The sequence below is a fragment of the Phalangium opilio genome, unplaced genomic scaffold (assembly GCF_054372755.1).
Source record: "Phalangium opilio isolate 3A_F unplaced genomic scaffold, DU_Popi_V2 ptg000013l_1, whole genome shotgun sequence".
NCBI lineage: Eukaryota > Metazoa > Arthropoda > Arachnida > Opiliones > Phalangiidae > Phalangium > Phalangium opilio.
The window spans coordinates 13,213,899-13,232,819 of NW_028324148.1; the positions used below are offsets into that span (position 1 = coordinate 13,213,899).

At 36.1% G+C, this 18,921-nt stretch overlaps 1 protein-coding gene across 1 annotated transcript; it reads right to left on the reverse strand.

Annotated features, from left to right (window-relative positions):
- Positions 1-16,678: 16,678 nt before the first annotated feature.
- Positions 16,679-18,210, reverse strand: LOC149709288 (uncharacterized). The gene is made up of 2 exons (XM_089863489.1): positions 17,914-18,210; positions 16,679-17,803 (listed from the first exon to the last, which is right to left on the reverse strand). Exons 1-2 carry the CDS (start codon positions 18,148-18,150, stop codon positions 16,814-16,816), a joined length of 1,227 nt encoding a protein of 408 aa, XP_089719615.1. The 5' UTR covers positions 18,151-18,210; the 3' UTR covers positions 16,679-16,813.
- Between the last annotated feature and the right edge of the window lie 711 nt (positions 18,211-18,921).

Consider the following 18,921-nt stretch of genomic DNA (forward strand, 5'->3'; position numbering starts at 1 on the left):
CCCTCTGTAATTTCCCTATCCCTTCGATATAAGTGTAAGCAACTAGGAAAGGATTAGTAGGTCCACCCCTTGGCTTTCCTCTGACGTCTCACTCAAGAGTAAATACGCCAGGTCAAATACACAGTCTAGCCTATACGTGGTCAGTCAGCGGAACGAGATTGAAGTCAAATGTCAGACTACTACGTATCTTGGAAGTTCAAGAAGAACGTTTTCAGGTCAAGAGATGATGGGGCTAACCATGGACTAATATAAACGGGACAGTCTCAGTGAGACAAAAAGACGGTTAAAACGGAATGGTACGTAGCAGCAAAAGTCTAACAAAGACGAAAGCTTTTTGGAATTTCTCGCTTCTCTTTTTTATTTATTTGCTATATTTTTCTCCTAGTATCCGGTTTACATAATTTCAACCAATACGAGGACAGAAGAAGATGCGCGCGAGAGGAAAAGTTTCAAAGCAAGATCACTTCAGCCAAGCCTTCTACTCCTCCCCGTTATACCCTCTTTGGTAACAGGTTTTTGGTTCGTTTAGCTTAAGGCCATTGAAAAGGAACGGTAAAAAGTAATTGGTTGGGTTAAGTTCAGTTCAGTTCTTCGTGCAGAAATTCTTATTTTAGAACTGTGGCTGAGGCATTAAGGAGCAGTCTTCACCCACAATATCTACATAATGTTATTCAATTTTAAAATAGTTTCTATACATACAATCACTATATGAACAACCCTCAAATTCCCGTGTGTATTTTAACACTTTCATTTGCGGAAAAGTCAAAATGCAGCACGAGTTTTTCTCTCTTGATGTAAAGACATGATGTCCCGCTTTAATTGGCCCGTGGGTTAGCTACTAGTAAGTGGTACTCGGAACATACAAAAGCTTCTGTAGACAGACGCGGTAAGCTACTGTTCTATGTACACCAAGCGGGTTAGTTTCTTTGAAATATTCTTATTTTTCTTCTTGGAAAATTAGTTTGAAAAGGGATAAGGCTACTTATGAAATGTACAGTTAGCCAAATATACATGATGCAGTGTTTTCGTCTGCTAGATGAATTGATGTTTAAATTTGTAGAAAAGAAACTACAGCGATTATGTTCATAAATATAACAAATGAGCAAGATATCCTGTTATTAAAAAAATGAATTTTTCAAGCAGTCAGAAATGAATCGATTAATCGAAAAATTATCGATTAGAGCTCAGCTAATCGAGATCGATACATGATTTTTGAATACGTGATGAATTAATGGCATATTTTTAGGGAAAAATAAAACGATTACGTTCAAAAATATAACACATAAGCAAAATAAATGGTTATTCAAAAATAAATATTTTGCAAAGGAAAAATAATAATAAATAATGATATTTTTTATAATGATATTCAACGCCCCCTCCCAACCGCTTTGCTTAGAATGCTGAAATTTTGCAGGAAAGTTACTCTTAAGTAGTAGGCACGCAATAAGAAAGGTTTCTAATTCAGTGCCATCTTGATAAATGGCGGCCATAAATTAAAAAAAAAAGCAATTTTTATGGAAAAACAATCAGGCGTTTCAACCGATTTCGCTAATATTTAGTACACTGGTTCTTTATATCCTACAGACGGACTTTATGGCTTTTGGGGTTCGATTTGCCGCCATTTTTTAAAATAATTATAAAGATATTCCGACGGGCTAACGAGGTGACGGACCAAGCCGGGTGGGTACCTTTTCTGCTAGTATTTTTATATTTTTGTTTTAAAGCAGATCATCATTCATAACTAAAATATAATGGGCGCTTGTGGAACCTATGAGTTTTCTAGACCTGACAAGCAGGGTCAAGGGCGCTCATTAAAGTTAATAAACCTATATTCATAACGAAATAACATACAGAAGCAAGCATTAATGTTTCAAATACACGTATTCGTTTTCAAAGAGGATCATTAATAGGCAACCTTCGTGGAATGTCTCTGCGTAATAACCATGGACCACAGTAGCAATTACATCGACCACCGTCAATGACAATTACTCTACCAATAAGTATACTATAGACCGTACCGAAGGGTGGTTAAAGAAGAAAGTTCAAAAGGTTCTGTGGAGTTAGGCTAGAAATAGCACGAGAATTATTACATGGATATGAAAACCTTGTTGTAGACAGAAGAAAAAAATGTTATTTTAAATTTCTTGCCGTTCATTGTTAGTAAACTTACTAATAATTTTCTATGTTTTTCCGAAAAATAACTAAGATTTCTTAACCTTAATTACTTATTATTAGTTTAATTAATATTTCTTCTCAGAATTTCCAAAATAATTAAGACTTTTTCTGCGATTTTCCAAAATAATTAAGATTTCTGCAATTTTCCAGAATAATTATGATTTCTTCTCTAATTTTCCAAAATAATTAAGATTTCTTCTCTAATTTTCCAAAATAATTAAGATTTCTTCTCTAATTTTCCAAAATAATTAAGATTTCTTCTCCATTTTCCAAAATAATAAAGATTTCTTCTCTAATTTTCTAAAAGACTGAAGATTTCTTCTGCGATTTTCCAAAATAACTATGATTTTTTCTGTGATTTTCCAAAATAATTATAATTTCTTCTCTGATTCTCCAATACAATTACGATTTTCCATGACATCTCCCTAAGTGTACAGTCCTAAAGCAACCTCCCTGATATTTCCATGAGTTACCTTGTATTAGTGTAAGTCCATTTCCCCAATTTCATATTCATACAAACCATATAAATTTTCACACTTTCAGGTTGGCCTAAATAAAACCTTCAAAATATTGTTGAGTTGCTATATTATCATGTTACTATCCCTTCAACTCTACGAGACTGCATTTGGCTGTATAAAAACCAACAAGTCCTGGAGCTTCGTTCTTCCCTTTAACCTTTGTTAATTAAGCCTGTAAAATTTTAATGACACATTAAGGTGATTTATTCCATAACGTTGAGTTCACTGACGCCTTTTCCCAAGATGCACCGCTCCGTCCGCGGTTTTTCGGCTTTTTTCATATAATGACCGTAAATTGCAGTTCGTAACCCGTGATAATAAACACCATTAGGGACGATTTGATCAGGTCGGGTGTTCGTCGTAACTAACGTCTTTTAATAGACATTAATAACTAGGGCTGTGCGAGCCTTGAATTTTTGGTTTCGAGTCGAATCTCGAGTATTGAAATTTTCCCTTATCGAGTATCGAGCCGAGTCTCGAGTACTCGAATCGAGTATCGAGTAGTTGGAAAATTTGTTTCGAGTATTTATCGAGTAATTGGGAATTGATTTTCTAGTATTTTCACACTTCTGTTAATTTATTGTTCTCATAATAGACATTTGGTGTAATTTTGACCATCGACAACTACTTCCATCAATTCCCAGACGGTATTAGTCTTCTTCCCTTTAAATTTAACTAACTTGATTCCTCATTAATATCTTCTTCGGAATGTCATTCCTCACCGAAGTCACTTGTAGCCATTGTTATACTTCCCGCAAAGTTCCAAACGAAAATTGCTAACCTAAACTTAAAATAAATTATTAAATAAATAAATTAATAAAATAATAAAATAATAATAGTAAACGCGTCTTTAACTGTATTTCATTACTTCCACTATTTTACCAGCTAGGAGCTACCACCCTACTACATTGCACTGGCATTATGATCTAAACTACCCAATGAGCACTAATGTGCGTCTGTTAACCAATAAGCGTGACTTTCTTGTAAATTTTTATAGCTACTACATCCTATTTTCAGAGTTGAAGGCTTTCCAAAAGCAGGTTCGAGTATTTATCGAGCCTTGGTTTGATACTCGAAACCCTTTCGAGTCTCAGAAAATCTCTTATCGAGTATCGAGCCGAGTACTCGACTCGATACTCGATCGAGTACTCGAGTCTTATCGAGTACTCGCACAGCACTATTAATAACTCAGCGGAACCCGCTAATTAAGCTTTAAGAAAACAGATTAAGCCCGAATTATTTATAATGTATCTTTCGGTGTTTGTTGTCAAAACACGTGCCTCCAAACACATCGACCAAGAATATTTTAGCTCTAGTGAAAATTAACACCATATCTAAAGAAGCGCTACGAAAGCACGCTATATTACAAATGATCTCCATTGCCTACGAATGTACTCGAATTATCCAAAGCTAGTTTTATAAAGAATTTATTCATTTATTCCAAATTTATTGGATAATGTACTACGTTAGGCCTAAAATATTTGAAAAACAAAACAAGATATGCGATGCTTGGTTCTTGCTAATGTAGTTGTGTTTCGCAATTAACTTGATCATGGATAGATTTAATTTTAGAAGTAGGAATGGAGAACAGAGTAATATGGGCGCACGGAGGGGTATGAAAGAAGAGGTGGGTCATAGCGACAGAGGTAAAAAGGAATTACGAAGTTTTCGCCCTCCCCGTCAGCAACGTCATCAAAACGTAGTTTAAACTAAGTGAGCCAATAAGATAATTTAAACTTTTCGTTACGTGTTGGAGGGAGGGCTCTATACGGGGCTATGAGTCGGACTGAAATAAATACTAACCGTTCTCCATTCCTACTTCGAAAATTAAATCTATCCCCGACTTCATTTAATGTTTCACAGTGCGTTCCAAAATGGATATTTATAGGAGTGGAAAATAAATTTGAGTTGAAAATGTTTCATGACATATTTTGCCTCTACAAAGGACACTCACTCTAAACAAGTTATGATCATGGATGCTCCCTTTAAATTTAAGTAAGAAATTGAAATGCACTGCTAATTTTTTCAGGGGCCATCGGTAAAACACTCATTTTCGAATCAATATCGGCCCCCATAATTTCTGACAGATCTTCCACAAGCACCTTGTAGAATAATCCTACATTAGAAGTACTAATATTACATTAGAAGTTAAAATTAAAATACTTAAGATTACATATTTTAAAAGGCAAACAAAAGTTAATCATTTAAAAAGAAATTCAACGCAATCATTATTCGTGTGAATATTGAATATCTTCTGGGGAAACTTACGTAAAGGTATCATGATAGCGGTAGGGCTATAATTAAAAAAGGGCTTCACGAAATAAACGAAGTAAAAATGGGCGGAAAGAGAATGTCCCGGGGCGAGCGGACGAATGCCTTTCGAAATGATAGACGATTGGTCTAGAAGGCAATTATTAATGTTCCATTAAACGTTGAGGCTGAAAAATCGGCCAAACATATTTTTTGGTTTAGGTGTGAATACGAGCCAAGAAGACTTTCGCTTTTAGTCAGTCAGTGCAGCGTGCCTGACGCCAGACTAGCACGCGACAAGTGACCCTGAAGCGAGATACGAAGGTGTAAGGCCAAGGGCAAGGGCCGCGAAAAGGAATTTAAATCATTAAATTATTATTTTTCAAAAAGCTTCCATCCATTAGTAGATAAATGAAAAAAAACCTAGGCTTTGTTCGATAGAAATAGAGGGAACGAATTAATAAATAATTTAATAACAAATCTCGATCTATATTTTAACTTTAATTAAAATAATATTAACGTTTACGTAACGTTAAATACTTGAAAATGTAAATTAAATTTGTAAGTACTTAATTAAATTTTTATTTGAAATATAGGGTTGCTATAGATTTTTCATTTCGAAATTCCCTAAATTTTTCCGGTTTTCCCAGACAGTTTTAATTTCCACTTTTATTTCTAGAAAAGACTGCCAAAATGTTGTGGCTAAAATAATCAAAGAACCTGGGAGTATACAACATTTAATTACGGAGATTTTCTTGTTTTGAGGACAATCAATGTCCTCAAAACAAGGAAATTGGCAAACATGAAGAGTAAGGCATATCAGAGTGTCCATCTTGTTTAGACAATTATAATAGTCTTCAACCTAAGAGCGTTATTGAACCTTTATATAGTAGAAGTGTACTATTGAAATGCGTTGAGTGTGGGCTCTATGGTCAAGTAAAGCCAATTTTTGGAAGTCCATATCTCCATAACTATACGTAGTAGATGGTAGATCTTTGAAACTGTCCAATCAGAATTAGACTCAAAGAACACATCGTTTAATTTAGGGCAAACTTATCAGCAACTCTCTATATTAAACAGCAAAATTTTAACATGCCTGAACTAAAGTAGGAATATCAACGAACCAATGTGAAATTCCCTCAATTTTACGGCAAATTTCCTGAATTTTACGACGACAAATTCCCAGAATTTCACGACAAATTCCCTGATTTCCATGACAAATTCACTGATTTCCATGACAAATTCACTGATTTCCATGACAAATTCCCTGAATTTTATGACAAATTCCTGACACTTAAGACCCATTTTCGAATTCCCTTACTTTAAGCATCTATTACGGGTACTTGTGCAGATTTGTTAAATATTTCGTAAACAGAATATATCAATATTAAATGATAGAATACCTTTTAAATTTTGCGATCAAAGCGTTGAATCTTCTAATCAACTCTGAGTAACCTGAGTTATGTAAAATATTTCTCGTTGTATTACAATTTAAAACCAAAAAAGATACACTACATTATCAGAATCTGTAATATAATACGTGTCTAAGTCGGACGTGCTCCCGCAAAACTACCTGAAAAATACATTAGAGGTAAATGCTTTTAACAAGATAAACCTCATTAAACTATCTTCGAAGTCAAAATTTTTAAAATTAAAATTTAAAGAAGATGAAGGAACGCTAACTGAATCCTTAATAATTTCGTTTTAAACCAGATAAAGTCATAGCCCTATTAAAAATTCATAAGTATGGTCTAAACTAGTGATGAGAACAAATCGATGTCGGTGACCGATATGACACTGATATATCGGTTCGAGGTTAATTTACTGATAGTTACCGATTAATCGGTTCGAGGTTAATTTACTGATAGTTACCGATTAATCGGTTCGAGGTTAAGTAACCGATTTTTACCGATTAATCGGTTCGAGGTTAAGTAACCGACTTTTACCGATTAATCGGTTCGAGGTTAAGTAACCGACTTTTACCGATTAATCGGTTCGAGGTTAAGTAACCGATTTTTACCGATTAATCGGTTCGAGGTTAAGTAACCGATTTTTACCGATTAATCGGTTCGAGGTTAAGTAACCGATTTTTACCGATTAATCGGTTCGAGGTTAAGTAACCGGTTTAATGGTTAATAATCGATAAAAGTTGGTTAATAATCGGCCGATATCGATTTTTTTGGATAAATATTCGGTATCGGTTCCAGAAAAACTTCGATACCGGTTAATTTAAGATATTGGCCATCACTAGTCTACCATTCTTGTTGAAACAGCTTGTATATTTATCATTAAATGCTATTTAAACAGTAAAAAATAATATTAAATTTGTGGCAAAGTAGACGACAAAAATGGGGCCCGTGTTTTTTAACAGCCTATGTTGTCACTGCAAAATCACATTTTGTGTCGCATGGCTATAGTATACGCCCCTACGGTAGCCCCAAACTTAGGCATTACGGACTTACGATAAAATGTAACAACCCCCTAATTAGTTATTGAAGGATTACGCCCTGTTAAAAGCGACGTCCGTCACGAAAACTTCAGAGATGCTCGATTAATAACCATTTAAATAGTGGCTAGCTTTCCATTAAGTCGCTGAGCTATAGCCACAATCTCGCTCATATTAAATTAGGAAAAGAATTCTTAAACGGCACGCGACAAGGACGTGTTCAGCTATCCTTAAATTAACCCCCATACGAAAGGATTCGCGCTCACGAATTGCTTCCAGCGAATATTCGGAAAAACATTTTAGTTAATGCAAGCGTACTTTTGCATTAATTCGAGATTGTGAAGACACTGGCGTCAGTCAAGTAATGGTTGATGAAAAACATAATTTAATTTGGTAAGGGTATAAAAGTAATTCCAAGTTCGTAAGATATGTTCCCCATAAGTTTGTCGCTGGTTACAAACTGGAGCTTCTCATGAAGTAATGGAGGTAGGTCATAGATTCGAGGTAAAGTGGCGCCTGGTGAGGCGCTGTCAAAGGCTTAGTACAGACTAAACAAGAAGATGGACTGCAAAACCCAGTGTAGTCATTTCTCGCTTGTCGTTCTCGAACTAGCTCAAGCTGTAATTAGGGCTCGTTTTCATTGGCGCGAGTTGCGTGAAAATTTCGAGCGAAAGCGGAAACGTTCGAAAAAATAACGTTACCGCGCGTATTCAAGCTCGCGAAGCGTGAGCGTTTTCGAATTTTTCTATGCAAACGAGCCTTAGTCTCTAGCATTACGAAGTATAGCAAATGTCAACTTATGGCACATATCTTATAAACTTATGGTAAGCCCAATAGACCGTTCTATTATTTATTCCAACCCACAGGAGCGGTAGGTTGCGCTCTTAGGTGTTTTCCCTGGCGCCCAGTGGCACCGCCAGACGGAGCTAGAGCTCACTACACGGTGGAAAACAGCCGACTCGCACCGCCTCTAGTGGTGTTTTTCGTCGAGAGAGAAATAACCCCTGTGGTGCTTACTTCTCTGCTGGAATTATTGGAATAGTCTATAAGTTATTTTTGTAATTTTTAATCAAAAATATCGAAAGTAGAAAATTTATTTTTAAAATAAAGCAATACCAGTGTCGCCATCTGGTGGAAAAATGTGAAACTCTATCTGGTGGAAAAATGTGAAACTCTTTATTGGCGTTTCCTTCATCTCAAACTACTAATACATATGATTGTTTTATTAGTTGAAAACTTCCTACAAAACGCTGCCTGCGATGCCGTAGCCATAAGGGACAAGACGGGGTCATAGCTGTGCCGTTTTCTTAAATATCTCGTCAGATATTAATTTAAATCCACTTTCCATAATAGATATTTTTCAAAACATTAATTTAAATTCCATGGGGAAAAACTATTAAAATCAAACCAAATGATTGATTGATTGGAGATTTCTCAAGATAGCAGAGGATTTCATAGAAAAATACAGTATATTGATATGATAGTCCATAAAACCGACGTAACCCGTATTTAAACCTTCAACTAAATCAACTGAAAAAATGCATCAGTTATCGTGTATTACCAAGCATTTACATGGGGTTTATATTCAATCGAAATAATAAGCCAGCTCCCTTGGTACTCTCTACTCTGGCTTTGAGCAATTACACAACAACGCTGAGAATAGCCTAAAGTGATTAAAAAAATAGCGGCGGAGTATTAAGAAAGATTTAACAAAAGAGAGATCGTGATTCGAGCGTGACATTTCAGGATCCGTAATTAATGAGAAAATTAATCGTTTTTCTTGATAATTGCCGACACGGCCTCACGATCAAATTAAACTAATATAAATCTATAGTATTAATACGAGAAATAATTGCCTTAATCGAGTATCTTCGGGAATCAAGGCGTTGTACGTACCTTTTTGATCAAAGATTAAAACGATTATTTTAAAGTTTACTATCCAAGTTATTTCAAGGAAATTAATTCATATTATCGTCACAATATTAATATTTATGACTTGGGCGCCAAAATGTGACAGGCTTTGAGGATAATTATCTATTTTTCTTAAAATAAATTCCTATCTGAAATTTTTAATTTTAAATTACAATTCTTCAATTTAAAATTAAAAATTCCATCCAAAATATTTAATTTTAAATTCCAATTCTTCAATTTAAAATTAAAAATTCCATCCAAAATGTTTAATTTTTAAATTCCATTTCTTCAATTTAAAAATTAAAAATTCCATCCAAAACAGTTCTAATTCATCAATTAAAAATTCCATCCAAAATAGTTCCAATTCATCAATTAAAAATTAAAAATTCCGTCCAAAATATTTAATTTTAAATTCCAATTCTCAAATACAAAATTACTATTTTCTAATTTCTTCAAAACATTTTTTTTATATTTTAATGCTTGACATTGGGTATTGCTTTTAACACTAGGTTTCGTGCAATGGTCGACTCTTTCAAAATTCCCTGACTGTTGGAGATTTCCCTGATAAATTTTTCCACTTTTAATTGTAAAAGATAAATAGCAATATTATGAGCTTGAGGGATTAAGTATATTAGCTCAAGCCAGTACCTACTATAGGAAAATTTCTCAACCTGCATTGAATTCAGTGACTGTTATGACTTGTCTCTGTCATTTCAAAATCCCCCATTTTTCCAAAGGAAGAACAGAGTACTGGCACTCCGTGTTAATTTCTCATAGAGCGTAACGTAACCAAAGGCAGAGAGGTGCCATTACTCTACAGTACTATGGCAAAGCTGTGATATAGTATTATGATTTTAAAAATGTCTCACGTGTCGCGTAAAAAGAAAATCTTGGAAAAAATATATATATTGAAATTATCTGTATACAAAACGACGTAATAACACACCCACAGGGCTTCGAACATAAACATTTCCGTCGGTGGATCCATTATAATTACGCGCACCAAAATTAGAAACTTGTCTCTTCCATCTTGGGAGAAATAAAATATTAAGAAAAACACTAATAGCTTCTCCAATTCCCATAATACGTTTCTCACAGACCATTTCGACGGTAATTAAAAAATGTTTGAGACTACCTTTCACAACATTGACATTTAAATAATGTTCTAAGAGTCACGGAATGCGGTACAACCTGGCACGCGATCTTCATAAAAATAGTTCATAGCTAAAGAAGAAACGCAACTTAAAATCTTTCACCCATTTGTCGTGCTTCCGGTTCTATTGTAGATTTGAGTCAAAAAATGGTTTATGAAATTTTTCCACATTGGACACCTTAATCAAAATGTCATAGAAATTTCATTTTTGACTCTAAAAATGCTCGTAGACCCACTATACTTCGGACCTACCACTCTTTATCAGTGTTTGCCAGGAAAGTTTCAGATTCAAATTCCCTGACTTCTCCAGGTTTTCCCTGACGTTTATAGGCCCAGATGTCATTATTCTAAATATAATTTAGAAAACTTGAGTTTAAATTTCATTTTGGAATATTAAATTTAAAACATTTCAGTGTTTGGTCAAACGTGATCTCACTAAAACTGCTTGATGGTGGGACCGCAAATATTTCAACCACATTAATGAAATTCCCTGACTTCATTGAAAATTCCCTAATTTTCCCTTGACCTTTTGGCCCATTTTCAAATTCCCTGACTTTCCCTTGACCTTTTTTGGCTCATTTTAAAATTCCCTGACTTTTCCCTTACCTTTTTGGCCCATTTTGAAATTCCTTGACTTTCCCTTGACCTTTTTTCGCCCATTTTGAAATTCCCTGACTTTACCCTGACCTTTTTTTGGCCCATTTTGAAACTCTCTGACTATCCCTTGGCCTTTTTGGCTCACTTTGGAATTCCCTTGACCTTTTTGGCTCACTTTGGAATTCCCTTGACCTTTATTGGCCCATTTTGAAATTCCCTGACTTTCTCTTCAACTTTTTTGGCCCATTTTGAAATTCCCTGACTTTCCCTTGACTTTTTTGGCCCACTTTGGAATTCCCTGACTTTCCCATGACCTTTTTGGCCCATTTTGAAATTCCCTGACTTTCCTTGGACCTTTTTGGCCCATTTTGAAATTCCCTGACTTTCCCTTGACCTTTTTTGACCCATTTTAAATTTCCTGACTTTGGCCCGTTACGACTTTCCCTAACCTTTATGGTCCAAATTGAGATTCCCCGACTTCTACAGATTCTCGCCGACCTGTGGCAACCCTGTTCATGTAAAACCCCATATCTAAAGCGGTCAACTTTCGTCCGTTACGTTTCCACTTTAAAAGAGCGCGCAAAATCGTATCAGTAACAGTAATGGAGTAGTTTGTTTACGTGTTTAGAAACTTAAAACTTGTAAGAAAAGTGCGTGCCCCGAAGGCAAGCGGGACTTAAGTGTACGGGACAACGCAACACGCAAACGCGACGACGTTCTCGTGCGAAAGATCTCGCGTGCCAATGTTGGCGACGCGTGCATTAATGTAATGTTGCTATAAAAGATGATAGGATGCGCCGGAAACGCGAGAGCATCTTTCTTTCTCCTGTTTTTCAATGTCAGGTAAATGATCATCTTCATCTTCTTGGAATAGTAATTTACTAACGGAAATGCGTTCCCTTACTGGAGTATATATATACGTTCTATTTTTGGATGTTCCATTTATCTCAAGAGGACAACTCTAGCTTGATGTCACATGATTTAATGTATGATTGATGTGATGTGAATTATAGACAACTGCAGAAACTAACTTATATTCAAGTTCAGAGTCGTCAACATTATTTTTTTTTGGCTACGAGATATAATATACAATACCGTTTTCGCTATTTTGCAAGAATTGCCACAAATTTCTTATTTCAAAATTATCTGGCCTTTCCAGGAGGTTTTGTCTAACCATAACTTGACTTATAGTATGCCAAGGTTTGCTTTGAAACTGATAAACCGTAAAACGTTCTGAGATACAATTTACAGCCAAGCTTTATACGAAGTTTTGTACAGTTTGTTTATAAAACTAGAAGGGGATAATAGAAGAAAGATGACACTCTGTATTCTCTTAATTCTTTAAGTTATGTAACAGGATTCTACCCAGGCTCTTGCCCTTTTCGTTTGCTCTCCTGTTTATCAGGCTTCAAATGGGCATCGCACCGTGCTAGGGTGAATTCTATAACTGTTTGGTACTAAATCCTCAGCAATCAACCCTCAAACCTTGATTGTCTTGACGTGGGACAAGAATCCACAAGCACGCCTTTCTATCCCGTATCTGATTCGGTTTAGTAACCTTGATCCAAATGTTTTGATGTTGAGATGAATCAAATTACAACTACCCCGCGCTTTGTGGTACACTTCTCTCGTAGAAAAGTATTATATACTTCTGAGAAAACATATAGGCATTTGGATATCGCAGGTAAGTACTTATGATCATAGGTAATATTATTACTGTTATGTATTTTTTCCTGTGCGACAACCAAACGACGATATGTTTTATATAGGTACAAAACTTTGAATAAAACTTGGCTGTACTTGGAATCTCAAAACCTTTTACAGTGTATCAGTTCTAAAGTAAATCTTAGCATATTTTTACATGTTAATAATTTTGTTACTGTTACAGAGTTCAAGAACCTTATAGCCTATAATGTCGCGTTGCTAAAAATGTGTATAATGTTACAGTCTTAGTAACTATTAACAAGGCTAGACTAGAGCTGACAATAATATTAAAATAACATCAAGGGTACGGTACACCGGCTTAGTAACATTGGTCGTAAATTATAGCTAATATAATGAGCACTTTGGTACAGAAATTCATGTAAGATTCTCTCTAGACAAATTTTATCATTTGAAAAAGAAAAACAAAAATAAAAAAACGTTTCCCTACTATGCAATTGTCTCGGCTCGTGCGATAGCCTAATGACAATTCTTACATGACAATTTTCTGCTACTGGATGAAGTGAGACGCCTTAATGATGGTATCGATGTCTTAGTGGTATCACTTAAATTATGTTTTGATCAAAAGTCCATAATGTGATGTATTTTATCTTATATAAATTGGCAACCATGGCTGCCAGTTTCTGGGAGTTAAGTTTCTATAACCGGTTCGGTTCAGTTCAACTCATTCTTGGTTAGCGAGTCTTAAAGCAAATGCTGGCTCTTGTATTGTGGCGCCCCTAACATGCTGGCTAATCTTTTACTAACCCTCTCGAAAAAAGCAGGAACCAAGGAGATAATTATCTCTTGCTAAGCTTGGCGACATCTAGTGGCATTTTAAATCACAGCCAAAACTCGCTTTAAGGTACTGGTACAACAATAGGAAACCCTTTCGATGTAAAATTCGGGGTAGGCAAGCATCTGTACCCTGACGTACAAGGGGGTTGAACCCTCACTGTCACTCTCATGAACCCCCAAGCCTACAGCGCAGGCGCTAAATAGCTAGATGGAAGGCAAAGTTTAACCCCCGTCTTTCCCTCTTTGTTACCTCGAAGTGTTCTATTACTTCAGAACTATCTAATTACGACGTAAAAATCTCGAACGGTGTGTAATGGCTTATCGACCCGGGAACCTCGGCCTTAGCAGACGACGAAAAGAGAAAGAAATTCCAGAGAGTTCTTAAACAGTTTTTGCGTTGCACTAATCCTTGGAGGTCGGAGTGTTTTATATCAATTTATTCAGTTTCTAATTGAACAAGTTTCACCTTATGGTGTTATAATAACCGAGTAAAAACCATACATTAAAACTCTCTCGAAAAAACTATTAGCGGAATTTCGGTTCTCTTTAATTAACGGTCCAAACTGATTTAAATTTAATTTAAATGCCGCCACGTTAAAATAGATAGACCCGAGGTCGATCGAATCACGTTGCACTTGGGTTTTTTATTAAGGTTTTTTTTTCAAAGGAATAGTAGCAAATAAAATCTACGACACTGAAAAGTCCTTCGAAAACATATTTTGCTATTTTTGGTTGTAGATACGAATGTACCTTTAATTGTTTTATTGAATTTTAATGATGTTTAAATTTATTTTAAAATTATTTACAGCACGACTGCGGCACTTTCACGTCTCGTTTCTGAGTATTTTATTTCTTATAATTAAATTCTGACCTTAGGTAATTTTGCTCTTCGTAATATTAACTTTCTTCAAAGTGGTAGTCGCGTAAGTTTGTTTGTGAATTTCAGAATAAAATTTTCAAAAGGGGAATGGGCTGCCTATCGTCTGTGTTTTACAGGGCCATTATGATGGAAATTGATTGGGTGTGTGTGGACAACAAACAAAGACTTTAGATAGAACTTCAACGTTATCAGTCCACCAAAGACTTGATTTTACCCTGACTTAAGAAGATTCTAGAGTCTATTCATCAATCTCTTTAGCGATTACATGCATTCTGAACCATAAAAGAGCCAAAGCGGTTTAGAAACGGTATCTTTCGACTGTCTTTTCGCGTCATACTTCGCGTTACCTCCAACATGTGGCCGTAGAAGTTTAAGTGTGACGTCACCTGTGGTATTTGCCCATAGAACCAACGCGGTACCAAACATGGCCGCCCACTGCCAAAGCTAAGCCTGTGACGTTTTACCTAGGCAGTGACGTCACAACTGAGATAACTCTAATGACAATTGAGGACTGTCAAGGCCAAAGCTGAAGGCTTCAACTACCTGGACGGTTGCCATTTTCAGATTAGTCTCTTGTGTGTGAGAGTCAAAATATCCCTACAATATTTCCTAAATTTTCCAGGATTCTCATGACCATCTTAAGACATTTTACCTTACCAATTTTATTTTACACTTTTAGTGGTAGATAAGTCAGAATGTTTTTGGTTTTAAAATTGACTTACAATTAAAAACTAAACAACTATGGCTAGATTTTACGTCCAAACATGGGAAAGGAGCACTCCAGAATTAAACTTTCATCCTCCAAACTTCCCACTAAGACTATTCTCTGGAGACGCACGCTCCATGTCGACTACCACTTTACATCATTAAGTTATCACCAGGGACTGAGGTAGACCTAGAGAGGCGTGTCAACCGTTGCTTGCCAGACTAATTGCTGTATCCCTTTCATAAAATTTAATATTCCATCTTTGGCCTCTGGCGCGTGGAAAATGAATTTTATGTTAGAAACCTCCCATTTAATATTTTTTCTTCAATTGATTTTGACACTAATCAGACATTTTAAAATTCACAAGCTATTGATTGAGATAAAAACTAGGAGAGTTCAATGGAAATACTGATGTGAACCAGACGCGTGTTCAATACATGTGTTTTACGATCTGAAATAAATAGGGGCTGCCATTGCTTCATAGTAGCTTTGCTATCGCCATCTAGCCTCAAATTAAAGCGTACAGATTAGGATGATTTTTTAAGTAAATTGTTAAATGATAATGATTAATCAACTCAAGGGACAAAAAGGCAACCTGAACCCCCATAATATTCATAGTGCGTAAGGTTCAAATAAGGTTTGATATGGGTTAGGCTTAGGTTGAGCTTGAGGTTACGTTTAAGTTGGGTTCATTAGGCATAGGTTAGGCTCAATGAGCATGACCCATTGCAGTCTTCTACCCCAACGGTCACCTACTTTTAGGGGTTGTTTAATTAAAGATGAATTAAATATTTGTAAAATCATTTCTTAAAATGATATTTTAAATTATAAATAACTTAGGGACCAATAACAATAAAATTGAAATAATTATCAGTTTAATGATGACTGTTCTAAATTACTGTATAGTCAAGACACGGACGAAACAGAGTGAAGAACACGTGGAGCCGCCATTAGGCCTAACGACTGCTTAATCGAAAAGCAAAATAAGAACTCATTAACTCACCAGCAAACTCCCTTGTTTCACAATTAAAAACCTCTACTTTTCCCTAAATTCCGATAAACGTTAAGCATTCATTTTCACTGTTTTACCTTCCTTGACTACTTATGCGTATTTTGTTACAAAATTCTGGCAATTAACGATATTTTAAGAGCGATTAAAATTAGATTTAATTTTTACGCTGACGGCGATGCGGTCATGTAATCAATCATTCAGCCATTTTAATAATGAATATCGGGGAAGAAGGGGGAGGAAGAACCGGGTGACCCACTGTAGTAGTAGGATGACACTATCAACGGGAGTTTTCCTCCTAATTTTGAGTCTAGCAATGACCAGACTAGGTGGTTGATGGGATGTAGTGGCGTTTTTAAAAGTGATTTTGATTATAATAGGAATATAATGTTTAGGCTTTCACACTACTATTCTTTTGAGAGTTTTAAGGTAGAATTCTTACGAATATTGGGTTGTAGTTTTACAATTAATTTAAAGTCATAAAAAACCTGTTATCTCGAATGAAAGTACTAATACCTTACTAAAAAAACCAAATTTCAAAGAAATTCGAACACAATGGTTCTTTATTATTTACATACTAATTAGTACACAGTCTTGTGTGTAGGTCAAAAATTGAATGTTTACAATCTGCAAACATACTCATTAATTAAAAACGAAGTAGAAGTTGCTTTAGCCAATGGTTCTTTTCAAATCGTGCTTAAAAACGCACACGTTCAAAGTGTAATCGAAGACAGTTCCTGGTGCACATTTCAGCAAGTGCGCCAAACCCCAGTTACACTTGAAGAAATGGTCCAGATATTCGTAGTGAGGAATGTAGACAGGTTCGGCACCGTTATCAACCGGACAGCAGACTTCCTTCAGAAAGAATTTGACGCAGTTGGTAGGCTCTGGATGTTTTACAGTTGTAGTACTTGTGGGCTTCCTAGTCGGCTTGCGAGTTGGCTTGTGCGTCGGTCTCAACGTTGTAGTTGGTTTCATAGTGGTAGTTGTTGGTTTTGAAGTAGTCGTGGTGGTAGTCATACAAGCTTCGCAATCACAGCCACAAGGAGTTGGGGTAGTTGTGGGTCTAGGTGTAGTTGTTGTGGCACATTCTTCACATTCACAGCCAGGAACACAAGGAGGTTGAGTAGTTGGCATCAAAGTTGTGGTTGTCGTCGGTTTGGGTGTGGTGGAAGTTGTGGTTGGCTTCAAAGTCGTAGTAGTAATAGTGGGTTTTGGAGTGGTGGACGTCGTGGTCGGCTTTAAAGTCGTAGTAGTAGTAGTGGGTTTTGGAGTGGTGGACGTCGTGGTCGGCTTTAAAGTCGTAGTAGTAGTAGTGGGTTTTGGAGTAGTGGACGACGTGGTCGGCTTTAAAGTCGTAGTAGTCGTGGGCTTTAAGGTCGTGGTAGTTGGCTTTAAAGTCGTAGTAGTCGTGGGCTTTAAGGTCGTGGTAGTTGGCTTCAAAGTCGTGGTAGTCGTTGGCTTTGGCGTAGTTGTGGGTTTAGGAATAGTTGTCGTGGTGCATCCTCCACATTCACAGCCAGGAAGACAAGGAGGTTGAGTAGTTGGCATCAATGTTGTGGTAGTGGTCGGCTTAAGCGTGGTGGATGTTGTGGTTGGCGGCAAAGTCGTGGTAGTCGTGGGCTTTGGCGTTGTGGTTGGCTTCAAAGTCGTGGTAGGCTAAAATTCATCATGATGGTTTTAAATTATGAACAACTAATAAGAACAAATAGACTGTTTCCAATTCCTCATTGGCAATTACGTTGGAAAACCCTATGAACGATACTTACCCTTGGTGTTGTGGTGCAATCTTTGCAGCAACATCCGGGCTTACAAGGCTTTTCTTGACAATTGCATGTCAATGAACACGGTTTATCCTTGAGGGCATGAACGTGCTTGCTGGTCAAGGTTTTATCATCATCACGGATACCATCAAGCACCAATGGGCTTGAACCCTCTTCAAACTCTAACGCTTGAGCCGAAGCCACTATGGCTAACACAGCTAGAAGACTGACTAAAACTTTCATGTTAAAGATGGAAGAGCCAAGTACTTCTCAAATGTTTTAATCCACTAAGAGAACGTTATAGAACGTGTGATGACTTCAGGTCAGTGTGTACGGTATTTATATCGGTGATTAATTTTTTATTTAAGATTAAATAGTAATGGCTATTTTATTTTTTCGAATTAGGCAAAATTTTGCTTCGAAAACTATGGCAACAATTTTTTTCAAACACTCTTCAGTAAAAACTTCGAAAGATCGACATCACAGTTGGTAATGAAGTCCGATAAGATTCGTTTTATCTTAACCTCAGCGTTACGAGAAAAAAATATCAGTAAAGACATTTCTTTACGGTATACATGTAAAATTGTTTTATCAATATTTAAAATTTTTAAAACCATAAATAAGTACGACCTTTCCCATTAAGGAAGGCCTAATGCTGAATTTTTAAACGAAAGTTTGATCCCATGCAATAAATAGGGACTTTACAAGAAAACTGCAACATTAGCAAGTTCCAAGAAACTAACCATACTTATTGGCGCTGCATCAACAGGGGTTGCTTCAAAAAAATGTGTAACAAATAACCGAATAGGTGTATAGAGTCATTCTCATTGTTATAATGACTTATACCAAAAGTGAATGCTTATACTTAATTACTTTTCCAATTTCGTTGTGCTTAAACTGCAGCATTTTAACGGGTCTACGACCCAATACAAAAATGTTTTTCCTTCTCACACATGCTGTTCAAGATAAAAAATCTTCGAATATCTTCATAGTAAATATTGCGAAATGAAGATG